This window comes from Lampris incognitus, chromosome 11, assembly GCF_029633865.1.
Source record: "Lampris incognitus isolate fLamInc1 chromosome 11, fLamInc1.hap2, whole genome shotgun sequence".
NCBI classification, from domain to species: Eukaryota; Metazoa; Chordata; class Actinopteri; order Lampriformes; family Lampridae; genus Lampris; species Lampris incognitus.
In genome coordinates, this window is record NC_079221.1 from 20,877,409 (window position 1) to 20,894,949 (window position 17,541).

Consider the following 17,541-nt stretch of genomic DNA (forward strand, 5'->3'; position numbering starts at 1 on the left):
ATTGGAGCTGCTCAGTGGCCACCAGTAATAATAACAACAACAACAAATATTATTTTATTCAGACATAAATGTAGGTCCATGTTAAAGATAACAACAAAGAAATACAACACAAGACAAGAACACAAAAATATAGCTAAAAACAGCAGCTCACAAGTCCACAATGATTAAAAGCTATACAGACATTTGTTCCAATGTTTCCAGAAACAAGAGGAGTACCTGGTGTCACTTTGTGTAGGCGCCGTTAACAGCATTATAATTACATTCTTTGAATCAATTAATCGACATATAAATTTGTACATAAAATTCCTCAACACAGCATGAAAAGTGGGAGCATTACTAGTCACAAACACATGACTTGCACTTGTCCATCTTGGAAGCTTGAGCAAGATCCTAAATGCATCACAAGTGGGCTATATAGAGTGGAGTACAGTAGGCCCTAAAAACAGCAGTTTTAACCTCATCTGTACACATGAAATTTGCATGCCAGCATATTGGCTTGTGCATACTGTTTGCAACACTGGCGCTGCACATCATCGTCGTCACATAGACCATTCCTGATGATGTGACCCAGATATCTCATTTTGTTCACCACATTTAGTAGTGCTTGGTCTGCCAAGAAGAATGAGGGAAAATTTTGCTTCTTATCCTCCTTAGTTTTAGCAATCATGACAACACTCTTTTTAGAGTTAAATTTAATGTCATGCTGCACACCACAACTTGAGCAGACTCTGAGCAGTTGCTGTAAGCCAGCACTATAAGGGGACAGTATGACTAAGTCATCAGCGTACATCAGATGGTTAATAAGACTATCCCCCACCATACAGCCAGTCTTACACTCCTTTAACTTTTTGGAGAGATCATCCATATACACACTGAAGAGAACAGGCGACAGTATTCCACCATGTCGGACCCCATTGGTCACTGGGAAGGGTGCAGATATACTCTTACCCCATCTGACTTGCATGGTTTGATATGAAAACCAAAAATGCAAGATCCTTATCAAATAAGAGGGGACCCCTCGCTCTTGTAGTTTAACAAATAAATTACCATGATTAACTTGGTCAAAAGCTTTTAATGCATCCAGAAAACAGATAAATACTGTAGTGTTATGTCTTCTATATTTACTAACAACTTCCTTCAGTGCATATAAGCACAAATATGTGCTGTGTTTATTTTTAAAGCCAAATTGACTGTCAGTAGTTGATATATATACTTGAAGCCGATCCAAGAGAATTCGTTCGAATACTTTGGAAAGTATGCTAGCCAGAGCAATTAGCTTATAATTGTCTATGCTGGATATTTTACCAGTTTTGTCTTTGATTACTGGCACTAGTAAGACAGACAACATAGAGTCAAGTAGGATGCCATGCATTAACAATCCAGAAAAACACATAGTCAGTAACACTGAGATTCTGTGGTTAGCATACTTCAGATGTTCTGCTGTTATTTGGTCAAGGCCGCATGCTTTGTTCACTGACAACTTCTCAATGGCATAGCACACTTCATCGGGTCTAATAACCACATCATCATTGTTAGAGACATCACCAACATTAAATTCATCACTCTTTATGCAATTAAACATGTCTCTATAGTGTTTTCTCCACAGTTCAGCAATATTTTCAGGCCCATTAATCCCATCAATACTGAATGGCAAGGGCATCTTACTATTATTAATAACCTTAACTTCCTTCCAGAAGTCATAGACATTATTCTGCTGAAGCTTTTTGGCCACGGAGTTTGCCCTCATGGCCTGCTCATTTCTTTTAATAAAACGTACAGCATATTAAAGTCTAGCGTTAGCCTGTTTCTTGTGTTCACACTATGGGCCATGCCTAGCTTTTCCTGATAAGACCCAGTTTCTAAAAGCTTCTTTGGCCTCTACATGCAGTTCAGCTACATATTCATTCCATCCTGGCCTGACGTTATGTTGTTTAGCCCTTTTTTTGGTGGAATGATTTACTGCCATTATTTAGACATTTCACAATTTTATCATACATTATACATAGATCATGCTTGTGGTTTTGGTTCTTACAGTTCATGCTGCCACACAGAATAGCATCAGATGGTATATGCATATTACTTAGGCTCTTATCAGTCAGTGAATTATAATGTTTTAAGTCATCTTCTGTAAGCCTAGACCAATCTACTTTACAACTTTGTTCATGGTTATCATAACTGGTCAACTCAGGTAGTCTCTCCACATTTAACTTCATAAACACAGGTATGTGATCTGTTGGGGCCAGACCATACAAGATCTCCACTTTCTCCAAACATTCATGAGCAACAGCTGTACATATACAGTGATCCAACCAGGATGTAGTATGCCATGCTTCACTGGTATATGTGTAGCTATCTACTGGCAGCAGCACTTTACTAGAAAGAACCAACTTGTAATCTTGACAAAATTGGATTAGGTGTTGACCAAATAAGGAATTATTATCCACGATATCAGCATTCATGTCTCCCACAACAAATATACATGTATATGCACTTTCTTAAATAGATGCACTAATAAAGGCGAGCCTATTAAGGCATTCCTCCTCCATAACTTTAATTGTTATGCACCAGTCCACCTCTAATCTAATCACACTGATCAGTGGCTCATTCTTCTTGTGCCAGATAATGGCCACTCCCCCAGGTATTCTGCCACGCACTATCCCCATGCTTAGGTGTGTTGTGGACTTCCCTGCTCCATGGAAATCATTACTAACAGAATTAAGTTTGTCTAAATATTGTTTAGCTAATAAAGTATCTTGTATACACAAGATATCAGTGTTCTCCAGGAGCTTGTCTATAACAATGCGTTGCGCTTCGTCCCCTGCGCTCTGACCAAGGCGCAAGCCAAGCGAGTTATATGACACAACTCTCATGAATCACAAACTAAATCTACATTGCATCAGATGCCCCAGCCTCAGGTACATGCATATTCCTTGCGGCAATAAGCGTTTTTACATCCGGTGGCCCTGCAGTAGACCTAGATTTGCGCGCCTCATAGAAACGCCGCAAAAAAATCCCTTCTGGCCAAAGCTGTGGTTCATACATTTCTCCCACATCATTGCACTTGATGGTAAAATTCCAGTTATGAGCATTCATACCGTAAAAAAAAAAAGAGGTAAAAGACTTGATGATAAAATTCCAGTTATGAGCATTCATACTGACCAAGCCCTTACTGTAACATAACATGTCTTTCTCAATGACCTGGTTATATGACATTTGTAGACTCTGTATTTAATTGACTCTCAGTGCCTTTTTTTTTTTAACAAAGGTGCAAGTTACATGGCAGTGGCTGACAGTAGCATGAGCCAACTATAAAAGTACTTAGTGACAAATATGTTTTGTAAAAGCTGTCAAAAAACACATTTGACAAGTTTATGGAAACATTATGGATAATTTCTGATCTTTTTTTTTTTTGGTTTGGGTCTAAGTGTTGCACAGAAGGTTGGGACGATTCCCTAAGAACTTACTGGAAGTCCAGGCACACCACCAAGACCCTGAAAGCACAAAAAGTACCTGGATTATTTATATTTTCAGTGCTGTATTGCTTTCTTATGATATGATGAGATAACTGAATAAGACGGTGCTGTTACAAAATCTTTGCCAACTGATGCAGCCAAAACTGCTGGTCCAAGGCCGAAAGGGGACGCACTTCTTTGAAAATGACTTGTCATCATCCACGTATGAAAATGAATACACAAATACTGTGTATATTTTACATTAATCCACAGGAATATATGAAGAATGAAAACAATTAAAAACTACAAATGAGATCTAAGTGAAGAGATCAACAGTCTTTGAGATCAAAAGGACGTTTTTAGCAATTCAGAATGTTGTACGAACCTGTCTTCCCTCAGGTCCCCTGATGCCAGGAACTCCATTGGTGAACACTCCACCAGAACCCTCCATGTCATCCTTTAAACGTGGACACCCATTTCATGTCAAACTAACAAATTGGACATGCCTTTGATTGTGTGGTTGTGAGAATTGAGTTTATTTTGCATTTAGATGTTTTTGGTTTTTTTTTTTCTTTTAAATCTGGGGCATGCAAATAAAGTTAAACAATATATATCAGAACTTACAAAACCAACACGATAACTTGGTCCTGGAGGGCCGGGGGGTCCGGATGGTCCAACTGGTCCCATTGGTCCTGGCAGACCGGCCAAACCAGTCTGTCCTGGTGCTCCTGGTAACCCTGGCTCTCCTAGACCACCCTGTATGAAGGCAAAACAGAGGTGGAATTGATTATAAACACAATCAATGACAATTATTGATTATTTACGAGGACACATGGTGTAACAGATGCAAAGCACAACTCGTGTGGCTTTGTTGTGAACCGAACAAAACGGGACCAAGTATGTAACTGGAAGACAGCATAGTGACTGCACATTTTCAACTCAGTAGCTAATGTTAGATATTATTAACATAATAGCGTGATTTTACACTTAACATTGACACTGTAATTAGCAGCGCTAAGGTTACCTCGTTTGAATCAGGAACAATTTGTCATTTCACTTCATGCACTTGCATACATGAAATGAAACGAAGTGCCATTTCCCCTAGCCCACAGCAGTACAACACAAAGACAAAAAAACATCCAAAAACTACAAGAACACACATATCCAAACTAACACATATACTAAACAAAAACACTGTCCAAGGGAACAAACACGCCAGGATGAATGTCGGAACCGCCGGTCTACATGGGCTAGCAGTTAGCTTAGAACGCCCCGCCCCGCTTCCGCGTCCTGTCAGAACGCCCTCGACAGTTCCTCCTCGGGCGGAGCTCCAAGCTGGGGCCGTGGTCCCCGGGCCCACCGGACAAAGCAGATCAAGTTCTCCCAGCCGATCCAGCGCCAGCTGTCCAAGCCAGACACCCTCGACACACCTCCCCGCACTCCTCACGACGACATCAAAAACACCACAGTCAACGCCAGGTGAGGCCGCCGCCAGACCGCCTTCGGTGTTATCGGAACTGCCGGTCTGCATGGGCTAGCAGCTAGCTTAGCCTGCCCCGCTCTCCCAGCCGATCCAGCGCCAGCTCTCCCAGCCATCAACGAAGACAAAATTTAGACGCAGACGTGGACAAAGACACTGCATGGATGGTACTGGGTGAGGTCGCCGCGCCATCTTCTGACACCGGCACTGCATCAGGCCACTGCAAACGCGAATTCGCATAGCCGGCTCCCCGCACCAGAAGCGATTATAGCTAACCGACAGACAAGAAAAGCAATCTGACACATCAGAAACAAAAACCTTAATGAAAAGACATTCGATTGAGCATGTTAAAGGTGATGGATAGATCACCTATCCATCACCTTTAACATGAGGAAGAGAGGAATTCTAGGTACAAACCGCGCCACTTTATTCCCCGGGCTCGTTGGACCCCCCCCCCTCCCCAGCACGTCTATGCTCCTGTTCGAGGCTCTGGTCATCTCCCGGCTGGACTACGGCAACTCCCTCCTTGCGGCCATCAGACCTCTGGAGCTTGTTCAGAAAGCTGCAGCTCGTCTGGTGTTCAACCGCCCTAAGTTCTCCCGCACAACTCCCCTTCTCGTGTCCCTACACTGGCTCCCAGTAGCTGCTTGCATCCAGTTTAAGACTCTGGTGCTAGCCTACAGGGCAGTGAAAGGAACAGCTCCTTCCTATCTCCAGGCCATGGTCAAGCCCTAAATCCCCGCCCGACCACTTCGCTCTGCTGCCTCGGGACGCCTGGTGGCCCCATCACTCAGAGGCCCTTGCAGCCGATCGACCCGGTCACAGTTCTTTTCTGTCCTGGCCCCACAGTGGTGGAATGAACCCCCCACTGATGTCAGGACAGTGGAGTCGCTGCCCCTTTTTCGCGCAGGTTGAAAACTCACCTCTTCAAGAACTACTACCTGTTACTTGTTCTTAGCACTTATTGTATTCACTCAGTAAAAAAAAAAAAAAAACACTTTAGCGCTTTCACTTTAGCACTGGTTTTGCTCTTAGATGCTTGTTTAGATGCACTTATGACCTCTGATGACTAGTAGTTCTCCTGATTTCCTACGTTAAATGCACTTATTGTAAGTCGCTTTGGATAAAAGTGTCAGCTAAATGACTGTAATGTAATGATCTCTGTCGATTCAGTTTTTGAAATCCCGTCTCGAATGAAATCGCATGGCCAATACAAAGTGATAGGCTTCAAAGGAGAGGCTAAGAAAGAATAGGGGTGGAGGTAGAGTGAAATTATATTTTGCCAAATTTCTTACCAATGAGGATCATAATGTTGATTGTTAATTTAAAAAAAATTAAAAAGATGTAAAATCTTAAATCGACTTACAACATTGTTTTTTTTTTTTTTAGATGCCCTAACTCACACATTTTGGAGAGGTCGCAGGACTCTATGTAGATGGTATGTCTAAATATGAGGATACATTTGACACTAAATATCAATTTGTGAGTGAGTGAGGTAGAGGCCAGGTTCACGAGTTGCTTTGCAACTAAAAAAACAAAACAAAATTTTAAAAAAAACCCACACAAAAAAGAGAGTGATATGGTCATAGCAGTCTTTGATGAAGTGTGACTTTCCACATGCCTTGTAGTTCATACTGTAGAGTTACTCCCCAAATGTACCCCTATCTATCTATCTATCTATCTATCTATATATCTATCTATCTATCTATCTATCTATCTGTCTATCTGTCTATCTGTCTATCTGTCTGTCTGTCTGTCTGTCTGTCTGTCTGTCTATCCAGTTTACTGTCAAGTGTATCCCCATGGCAAAAAAAAAAAGGCAGGAAAATGGAGCTGCACACATCATGCAGTTGTGCTCTAAATCATTATTGTCACACCTGAGGCTAATCTGCAACCATGACAAAATGTTAAAACAAAACCACAACAACCACTTATATCGTAAATTTAGTTAAGTCAGTATCTGGCTGTATATTGTAACAAGCATAACCGCATGGCATTAAACAAAGTGCATTGCCTTTGATGCTGACATGCCGCAGGGTGTTACCTGCAGATGGGCAGGCTTAGTAGTGGAGGAGGAGGAGAAGAAGGATGTATAGGAAGGCAGCAGATTGGTGAGATAAGAAAAGAGGGAAACTGGCTGGAGAAATGTAGGGAAGAGGAAAGGGTTTAGATCCCAGTGCTTTGTACAATAAGGCATCATTTGCTTGAAGCAGAGTTTCTTAAATCTGTTCAATGGGAACATGTTTAAGCATGAAGCGCTAAGCATTTTAAAATGTATTTTGAGAGTCAAATGATGATAGATTGGGCACTGTTTTAGTCAGTTATACTCACAGACTGAGTAAAGCAGTTTTTAAGTAAAAAAAAACAAACAAAATTAAACAGACAGGAATCTGTACCTTTTCTCCAACTGCTCCTGGAAGACCCAGCTCACCTGAATCACCCTAATGAGGAAAAGAGTTAGAAAAAAATGTGTTAACAGAAATCCCATGAAAAGATTAATTCCATGTGGATTCCATGAACACTGATAACATTACCACAAAACATGATGAATTAAAGTTAAGCCCTAAAGTTGATTCTAAGGGTTTCAACATTTTTCTTTCATTGAATGTTCAATCACAATGATCAAAGCTGAAATCTGTGATTGTTCTTCATTAATTATTTTATCCATATGAACCATGGAGTCAGGTTACATAATACAAACTGGTATTTTTTGGAGACAGTCTCCATCCAACTATGTTGACATTTTTGACCGGGCAGGATGAACACTGGTGCAGTGGCAAATACATTTCTATCCAGACCGGAAAAATTATTGAAACGTGATTGACAATGGGGTGATGATTCTGTTGGACAGCTCATCATTTATTTCATTGTAGTTTATTTTTCTCCCCCCCCCCTTTTTTTCTCCCCAATTGTACTTGGCCAATTACCCCACTCTTCTGAGCCGTCCTGCTCACCGCTCCACCCCCTCTGCTGACCCAGGGAGGTCTGCAGACTATCACATGCCTCCTCCGATAGATGTGGAGTCGCCAGCCGCTTCTTTTCACCTGACAGTGAGGAGTTTCACCAGGGGGATGTAGCACGTGGGAGGATCACGCTATTCCCCCCCAGTTCCCCCTCCCCCCTGAACAGGCGCCCCAACCAACCAGAGGAGGTGCTAGTGCAGCGACCAGGACACATACCCATATCCGGCTTCCCACTCACAGACACAGCCAATTGTGCCTGTAGGGACACCCAACCAAGCCGGAGGTAACACAGGAATTCAAACCGGCACTCCCCATGTTGGTAGGCAGCGGAATAGACTGTTACACTATCCAGACACCACTTTTCATTGTAGCTTCTAATACATTAGATTGCCCATGTTAGGTTTGGTCGTAGGATGCCATTTTTACACTTGTGGAAGCACACAAGCGACAATGGCTGCTGCACCTTGTTTGTCATTTTAACTGCAAGAAGGCAAAACGGATCGGGGAAATCACGGATTTCAGCTTTAAGTGTGAGTGTCATTAAAATGATTTAATGAAATAAAACTCTTGATTGTTTTCATCTTCAAAAGGACTCCTATAAGTCAGTCTTTACCTTCTCTCCCTTGGGACCAGAGGCTCCCGGGATGCCAGCAGCACCTGGTGGACCAGGCAGGCCCTAAGATGGGGGGGGGGTCATATATGGTTGTTCGACTAGATTTTGTAAAACAGTTGTAATCATCATTACCGGGGCAGTTTAAAAATTACATAGATTATTTAGTCAGTGGTGTGGTGACAAATACGGTGACACCTACAAGCTGACCGGGGGCCCCATCCTTTCCTGGGGGTCCGAACGCTCCAGAGCTCACTGCTGTACCCACTGAAGAAGGACCAGGAGGACCAGGAGGACCTGGGGGACCTTGGAGCCCAGGTAATCCCTGTATAAGGAAAAATAAATCTTGACTCACCACCACTTTAAAGTGACACAATACAAGTTTGCTGCAACAGTGACATTTAAGTGGCTGTGAGCGATACTTCCTTGTTGCTTTCAATATACATCGCAAGGCTGCAGTGTTGACCTATTCAGAACTACTTAATATGCACTAATGCTTGTCCGTCCTTAGCATGCGGGGGCCCTCTTTGTTGGTTACTGACATTATTGCAAGACCAGGCATCTATGCAAGAAGACTGCGAGAAGGATGGCCACACCAGATCTGTTGAGTTTCTAGCAGTGAAACTTCTTGGTGTATTGAATCCTCCCTGTAGCTTTAACACATATTGGAGATGCTGAATTATAATAATTACTGATTACCACCGGAGATCTTGGACTTTGTGGAAACACAACTAAAAATTCTTTCAGCTAAGATTCACACATCTGCATGCTGATTTAATCATCACTCATTTGTAAAGCAGCTCAGCAATGATCTCCCCTCTCTGAGGTCTGACGTTGTAATGGTATCAAAGCAGATCCTTCACCTAGAGAGAGGTTGCCCATTATATTGTCCCTTCCTAATAAGAACGGTGTTGAAAATAACTGCCATGCTCACCCTTAGAGACTCCAGGTCAGGGAATCCTGAGCCTTCCATGTCCACAAAAGTCTGAAATACAGAAGATTTGAAATGGACTGTCATCAGCACTTCATTGTAATGTATACTCATCCACTGTAAACGTTTCGATCATGGGCCATTCTGCCTACTGTAAAAGTTGCACGTCACTCAGGTTGAGGATGAATCCTAGCATGCATCCTGGATGATCAGACTGCATTTAAAGAAAGCTGAAATTTGTTAGAGGCAGGTGTGAATGCACCTAAAATGCATTACGTGTGCACTCAACACACAGTTGTAGGTAATCTCAGACACAGCTAAAATACTGATTTGCAAGAAATGAACAGTCAGAATACATAACAAATACGGAACAAGTGGGATAACTGTTATTCGATGAGGTTTTTAAAACTCTAGCCATTATGACAGAAAGTGACAGGTGTAACATTATTGGCCATGCAATCTGATGCAATCATATGCAGGAGCAATCTGGACACGAGATTCACACAAACGCCAGGTGCCAAAGGACACCATTGACTCACAGATCTGGATCCTGTTCCTGGGGGTCCAGGAGGTCCTGGGGGTCCCCTGAGGCCAGGTTGGCCTTCTCCTCTGTCACCCTGAATGACACATTAGGACATTAGAAATCCACAATTGGGTTAGCTAAGGAATATTAATTATTATTAATTCATGTTATTGCAACTGTATTGCTAGTGTAGATTTTGTATTTTTTATGTATTGACATCATTACCAGATATTCTTATTACTGTATTGTACGCACAGTGCATATTACAATACCTTCTCTCCTTTGGCACCCGGGTCACCTGGTATTCCTGGGAAGCCTGGAGGCCCAACAGCACCCTGAGTTGAAAAAGCAAAGTGTTAATTTACTCAAGGACGTCTTGTAGTTCTAACAGGCAAAAGCAAAATGCACAGAGATCTTATCTATTCATGATGCTGTAATACAACACACACAACACGCATCCATCTTCATAAGCAAGTCACCTCGCTCTATCAATAAATAGTCAAAAGCAAATGGGCAGTGTTTAGATCAGGGAGACATGAATGGGACAATGCAGACCACGACAGGAGAAGGGATAGAAAAATAAGAGCTTGGTATGTAAAGAGCACAAAACAAGACTTACTGAATTTCCATCTTCACCAGGGTCCCCCTGTTAATCAGAGAGGACAATCAGACCAAGCTGACAAAAGACAAGCAAAGGAACTTCTCTTAAGCTAACTCCTCCACCTCCTCCACAAATGAATGAATGAATGAACGAATGAAAAAAACAAGGTATCTCAAGTTGAGTTTCAGTAAAAACTTAGAGAAACACTACATTGTTTCTGCAATGGCAGTCCAATTTTTTTTCTCTTTTCATTTAAGAGATTAGACTGGTTTTACTAACTGGCTCTCCTTCGGCTCCTGGCGACCCCTGGGGGCCTGGGGCACCTTGGGGTCCGGGCGGTCCTCGGGGTCCAGGTACGCTCTGTACCGTTGAGCCATCGCTGTGCTGCAACAGCTCAGCGGTGGGCCCTGGAGGACCAGGGGGTCCTGGGGGCCCTGAGGGTCCAGGCTCTCCCTTCTTTCCTGAGTAACCAAACCCTGCGCTGCCCTGGAAAAATATCACCATCAGTGTCGATAAGGACTGGTTCTATGGTTCTGTGCCTTTGGTGGAGATTTTGTGATGCAGTCAATTAATGTTTGGATTGGAAAGCCTTCTTACATGCGATTTGCTTTTACAGTATGAAGAGACTCAGAGTTAACCTGATTTTGTCAGAAACACAAATACAGAAAGTGAAACAAATCTGACAAGATAGCACAGCTTGTCTGATTATGGGCATGTAATGAGCAAAGTGTGAAAAAAGCAAAAGTATGGTGGAAACACAGAGGACACATGAACAAGGTCAAAAGCTGCAAGGTTTTTTTTAGTGTATACGCCTCAACTTCAGTGCCCCTGAGGGCCCAAAATCAAAGATTTAATCAATAATGACAATCATGAAAGGGAGAATATGACACTTACCTTACTTCCTTTTTCTCCTGGTTCACCCTGGAAAGCACACAGGAGAGTTACTGAAAAGAAATCTCAATAGTCCTCTTTTTAGACATGATATGACTTAAAACACTGCACAATGATGTGCAACAACGCATGTCATTTACCAGTTATTTGGTACTTTTATCAAAATTACCATACAATGCAATGAGCGCATGCATATTTTACTGAGGTTTGTCCCCAGCAGGCATGATAATGATGACATGAGATGCTGTAATTATCAAAATAAAAGCTATACGTTTAGATCACTTTTCCCACATGAACGTATATATGACCGTGCCATAATGAAAGACATCAATTATGGTACCGTGAGGATAATCGTAATGTAACAGTATACGATCACGGACGTGTAGACTCGCTAGCCCTTGGCTAAAGGTCAGACCCTTTAGTTGACTGGTTAGCACAGTCACCCGTGCTCCAGGGAACCCCGGTTCGATTCCCGCCTGCCCCTTGAATTCCTGCTACATTTGGTGGCAGCGGTGGGATGCATATACGCGCAGAGGCGTGAGGGGGAGCTGATAAGCAGAAGCATGGGGACGCGCTTCCCGAAGGAGGTGGGTAGTGTAACAGTGTACGACCACGGATGTGTAGACTCACTAGCCCTTGGCTAACGGGTTGGACCCTTTAGCTGACTGGTTAGCGCAGTTGCCCGTGGTGCGGGGAACCCAGATTCCATTCCCGCCTGCCCCCTGAATTCCCGCTACACGAACAAGCTCTCTCTAGTTTGCTCTTCTGCCCCATCTTTCACCTTTTCTAGCAAGCCCCCTGCTGCCCACTAAACTATTCCTCCATTGTGCCTGTATGCAAACCGGCCCTTCTAAAGGGTGAAGAACATCCAGTCAACCTCAGTGTATGATAACTTTTTTTTTTATTTTATGTAACGCATCCCAAGTCTGATACACACATTTCACCAAATCTCAAAGTGAAATTCAGAACGGGTGTGAACCTTCTCTCCACGTGTTCCTCCCCGTGAGGTAAGGCCGGTGCCCATTTCTCCCTTCGGCCCAATGAGTCCTCTATCTCCCTTCTCTCCGCTGTCCCCTCGGTCACCCTTTTCTCCTTTAGCTCCCCCTGACCCTGGAAAACAATGAAAATGACAGACTTATTATTACCTCCTGGAAAACAATTCAAAATTGATGAATGAGTTCATCCCATATCCCAAACAACTTACAGGATGTTTGGGGGAAAGGGAAATTGAATTTTTGGTTTGCTTGTTGGACAGAGTAATCCAATGTACATTATCTTAACTCATAAGCCATGAGAAGGTTTAGAGCTCAAGCAATAATTACATACATACACCTGCATGCACCCTTGCCCTGAAATGGTTCCCGGTCTGCATGAGTTTGACCTTAAATGCACGACTGAAACAAAACCAATATCCAATTTAGCTTGAAAAGTTATATGCAAATGACCTAATAACGCAATTAGCCTGTATACCCATTTGACATGCACAGCAAGCGAATGAATGGCCGTGACTGGTAAGCTTCTGGCAAATCTGAGTCGGGTAATTTAAGTAATTACTTGACCCTGGATGCATTTATGTCATTTCCGAGAAACTTGTCAGCACATCTTTTGTTATAAATACAATTAAAGCGTTTTATCGCCAGACACCAAACCCATGCCACCGACATACAGTTTCCTGACAACCCTTGCTGCATAGGGCAAAAACAAGAACCGAGAAAATTTAAGGGATGCATTATGGGTAATTTTCTCTTTTACTAATTGAAATCCCCCCCCCCTCTTTTTCTCCCCAATTGTACCTGGCCAATTACCCCCCCTTCCGAGCCATCCCGGTCACTGTTCCACCCCCTCTGCCGATACGGGGAGGGCTGCAGACTACCACATGCCTCATGCCTCCTCCGATACATGTGGAGTCACCAGCCGCTTCTTTTCACCTGACAGTGAGGAGTTTGACCAGGGGGATATAGCACATGGGAGGATCATGCTATTCTCCCCCAGTTCCCCCTCCTCCCTGAACAGGCGCCCCGACCGACCAGAGGAGGCACTAGTACAGCGACCAGGACACATACCCACATCCGGCTTCCCACCTGCAGACACGGCCAATTGTGTCTGTAGGGACGCCCGACCAAGCCGGAGGTAACACGAGGATTCGAACTTCCAATCCCTGTGTTGGTAGGCAACGGAATAGACCACTACTCTACCTGGATGCCCTCTAATTGGGATCTTTTGTGTCTCTCTCTACATGCCTGTTCTGAATTTTGTACTCTCCACATCCTTTGACCTTAAATCCAAACTTGTCCACCAAGCTCCATGGGTTCAAAGGCAAATGGTGGATAGATGCCTGTGTTCCCACATCTATCGAATGCTTTTGAAATCTTTGTGAAGTAATGGAGTTAGAGAGCAGGCAGAGCATCGGGACACCAAAATGGAGAAAGAGGAGGATAAGAAAACAGCAGACTTGGGACGCTCCATTGTTTCTGACTGGTTATCTCTCCTTGACCCACCTGGTGACCCGGGGAGCCCGGGCCTGGACTCCACCGAAACTGACACCTGCCGGGAGTCACTCGCTAAACACAGTGCAAAGGACATTGTTAAAGAAAACGTTTCCAGAGTTTACATTACATTGAGTCCATCAAATATGCCGCCTGGGACCTGAGTTAGGTTGTTTGTCATCACGTGCTTTAGTTTTCTTTGAATTACTTGTGTGATATTTTGGAAGCAACTGTTTTCATCATACTATCAACAGGGATTTTAACCTCATATGCTGAATGTTGAGATTCTCTGAAGTGAAAATAACGGTATTGGAATCAAAGCAAAAATTCAACCATCCATTAATGAAACAAAGTGACATATTAAGGGAAAACCCACTTCTAAAGTACTGAGGAGGAGATTTAAAAGACAATTCAATTTGGGAATACCTACAATCATGCTAATATTTGTCAAATACTCCAGATGCGATCTGTTTGTTTTTCCTCTTCCACCATCATAAGCGAAAATAAAATTTTGCAAATTTAATGAACACTTCGGCGCATGACCTCTTTTACAGCAACGGTCATGAAAAATAACAAAAGTAACGAAGAACCTCTCTTTAAAATATCTCTTGGAAAATAAAACAAATATAGATTCAGGTCATTAAACATAAGAACTATGATCACAGAAAGTTGAATCAGTTCATATGGACACAACATTTACTGGGAGAAACGTTTCATCGCTCATCCAAGTGACTTCCCTATCCAGATTATTGAGCATGTATCAAGACATAAAAACGATGGCTTACTGGATCACCCACTGAGTATAATTGTACTTGATTTCATTCATTCATTCATTCATTATCCAAACCGCTTATCCTTACTCAGGGTCGCGGGGATGCTGGAGCTTATCCCAGCAGTCATTGGGTAGCAGGCGGGGCGACACCCTGGACAGGCCTCCAGGCCATCACAGGGCCAACACATTCACATCTAGGGACAATTTAGTACAGCCGATTCCCTTGACCTACATGTCTTTAGACTATGGGAGAAAACCGGAGTACCTGGAGGAAACCCACGTAGACACGGGGAGAACATGCAAACTCCACACAGAGGACGACCCGGGATGGCCACCAAAGTTGGACTACGCCGAGGCTCGAACCTAGGACCTTCTTAATGTGAGGCGATCGTGCTAACCAGTGTGCCATCGTGCCTCCCAAACTTTGTACTTGAGTTATCTTTATTTAAATATATTTCCCGCAGATGACAGAGAGTAAAAAAAAAAGGCAACATTATGGTGCAAAACCAAACTACAGGAGGTGCTTAAACAGCATGTAATTCCAGTCATGATAATTCCAGCATGTGTCCCTTCACACCGCTAGAGGGCGACATATGTTAATAAACCCCATACAGCGAGCACTAGCAGTAATGGTATGGGAATTCTGCAAACTCCACTTCCCTCAGATAAGATGGGTTACGTGTCAGCATGTGAAAAAAAATGTAATTTCTCTGCACTTACCCCCCCCAAAAAACAAAACAAAACGACAAAAAAGTATAACTACCAAATATATAAATATAGAACATGTAGAGACTGAATCGAAACTGCCAATAAAAATCATTGTGTAGAATAACCTTATAATAAATTATGGAAATTGTGATAATCTTCTCATTGTGTTGTCAAATACATAACTGAACCCATTAACGCAATTACCGACAACACTTCAATAATACTTTACACCTATGATTTTTTTTTCTTTAACTGCAGCAACAGTTTGACAATGCTATCTGTGACTCTCAATTTAATAAACACACAACGCATGCTACAGCTGGTCTAATTACAAAAGTTATCTTATTCAAACCCGATAAACTCACCTGTCTCTCTCTCTACAGACAGCTCAGTTTTCCTGGTCACTGGCGGCTGTTGAATGGGCCGAGAAGATGGCGGCGGCGTCTGCAGAGAAGTTTACATGCAAGTTGCATAGAAAAAAAAAAGAGTTAAAATTGGGGCTGTGATTTGCCTGGAAGCCTTTGTCCAAAGCCCCTTGCAGTTCAATTGGTAAATGCATTTTAAAGCAGTGTTAGTGTCATACACTTTGCATTGACCCATGCTCTACTCATTACATTACAGTTTCTATCAGTGTCCACCTTTTAACTGAACAGGCACCCAGAAACAATGCAACTCAATCAGTAGTTGTATGGAGAAAAGTAACATTTGTTATTGTGATTACCAAATAAACACTCCCAACAAAAACAACACAATTCAGCTGTGGCAGTGCCAAAGCTCGCAGTTCCAACAAAATCAAAGTCAGTCTACCAGCTCTGGAGACCACTTACAGTTGGCTCGGCACCCTTTCATTAAAACAAAGCTCATTCAACATGCGCTTTTTTAACAAAGGAAACATTGAAGGCCCCAACTTTTGTGGGAGCAGGTTTTATTTATTTCTGCCCAAGTGTTATTGTTCTTGGTAATCGTATGCGTTAATTGCCGGCAGACATCTCTTGTCTGGCCCCAATTATGCAACCTCTTTTTATGCTTGCCTTACGCGGGCTCTTGGAGAAGCCCTGGCATATACAAAAGAATATATGCATGATTAAGATCCCTCGCTCTCTCTCTCGCTCGCTCGCTCTCTCTCTCTCTCAATTTTGAGGAGTCATTAAGCAGCTGTGAGAGTTATATTTATCTACACAGGAAAGTAAATAATCTAGGAGGCAGTGAATGCAAAACACCAAACAACCTCATCTGACATCTGTGTGTGTATGTGTGTGTGTGTCTGTTGAATCTAATTTTCTGTGTGTCCATGTGTCTGTTGAATGTAATTTCTGTGAATAGTTGAAAATGTACTGATTAAGAAATATAATCATGTTTAGGGCAGGATACTGCATATGTTTGCATGTGTGTTTATGTCCAATTATGGTGTTTCCCCTCCAAGGGTTCTCATATCATAAAATCCAATTTTTTGTCCATTGGCCTTTGACATACCCACCTAACTTTGATAAAGTGTACCCCGAAAAAGCAGAATAGTTGATTCAGATCACCATAAACGTGTGTTTGCACTCCTGTGTGAGTACTGCCTACTGCAAGAATGACAAACACAACACTACTGAACAAATGTGGGTTTTTGTTGTTGTTATATTTACATATGTCTGATCATTTGTGTGGATGTAAACACGACCTAAGTCTTGGCTGCAAAGCAACTGCCCAATCTAAAAACAGCAGTGGAAGCAACTCAGTCGACATGAGGAGAAGGAAGAGTGAGGGCTCACCTCTGACCGGATAACCCTACCCAAGTTAAAAAAAGAGGGGGGGGAGCACACATCCCTCACCCCCTCTGTCTCTCCATGTTTAAACTCATTCTTGACATTGTTACTTGTGGAATCCAGGACAGGAGCGGCCGACGTTGATAATTAACTAGTTTCCTTTTTTCCTTGGGGGGGGGGGCAACCTCCCCATTGTTACCTAGCACACTAGCTATGCTAAGAATTTTGCCATGAATTTTGAAGTTGATGTATGTATCCGTGTAAATGAGGTCGCACTGCTTGTTCATTCTTACATCGTTCCTTCTTCATAGCTGGAAGTGATGGGGGGGGGACACTTCTATAGAAATAAGCGTTGATGGATTTAAAACAAACC

At 42.8% G+C, this 17,541-nt stretch overlaps 1 protein-coding gene across 1 annotated transcript in view; it reads right to left on the bottom strand.

Annotated features, from left to right (window-relative positions):
* The window catches only part of col18a1a (collagen type XVIII alpha 1 chain a), a 78,035-nt gene that overhangs the window by 16,826 nt on the left and 43,668 nt on the right, over positions 1 to 17,541 (bottom strand). Inside the window, exons 5-19 of the mRNA XM_056288867.1 lie at positions 15,783 to 15,861; positions 13,950 to 14,012; positions 12,431 to 12,561; positions 11,455 to 11,481; positions 10,840 to 11,046; positions 10,579 to 10,605; positions 10,232 to 10,294; positions 9,976 to 10,053; positions 9,440 to 9,490; positions 8,708 to 8,830; positions 8,509 to 8,571; positions 7,329 to 7,373; positions 4,077 to 4,208; positions 3,838 to 3,909; positions 3,465 to 3,491 (exon numbers count right to left, since the gene is read on the bottom strand). Of these exons, the coding sequence (XP_056144842.1) occupies positions 3,465 to 3,491; positions 3,838 to 3,909; positions 4,077 to 4,208; positions 7,329 to 7,373; positions 8,509 to 8,571; positions 8,708 to 8,830; positions 9,440 to 9,490; positions 9,976 to 10,053; positions 10,232 to 10,294; positions 10,579 to 10,605; positions 10,840 to 11,046; positions 11,455 to 11,481; positions 12,431 to 12,561; positions 13,950 to 14,012; positions 15,783 to 15,861 (1,188 nt within the window). The remainder of the gene's footprint in view (positions 1 to 3,464; positions 3,492 to 3,837; positions 3,910 to 4,076; positions 4,209 to 7,328; positions 7,374 to 8,508; positions 8,572 to 8,707; positions 8,831 to 9,439; positions 9,491 to 9,975; positions 10,054 to 10,231; positions 10,295 to 10,578; positions 10,606 to 10,839; positions 11,047 to 11,454; positions 11,482 to 12,430; positions 12,562 to 13,949; positions 14,013 to 15,782; positions 15,862 to 17,541) is intronic.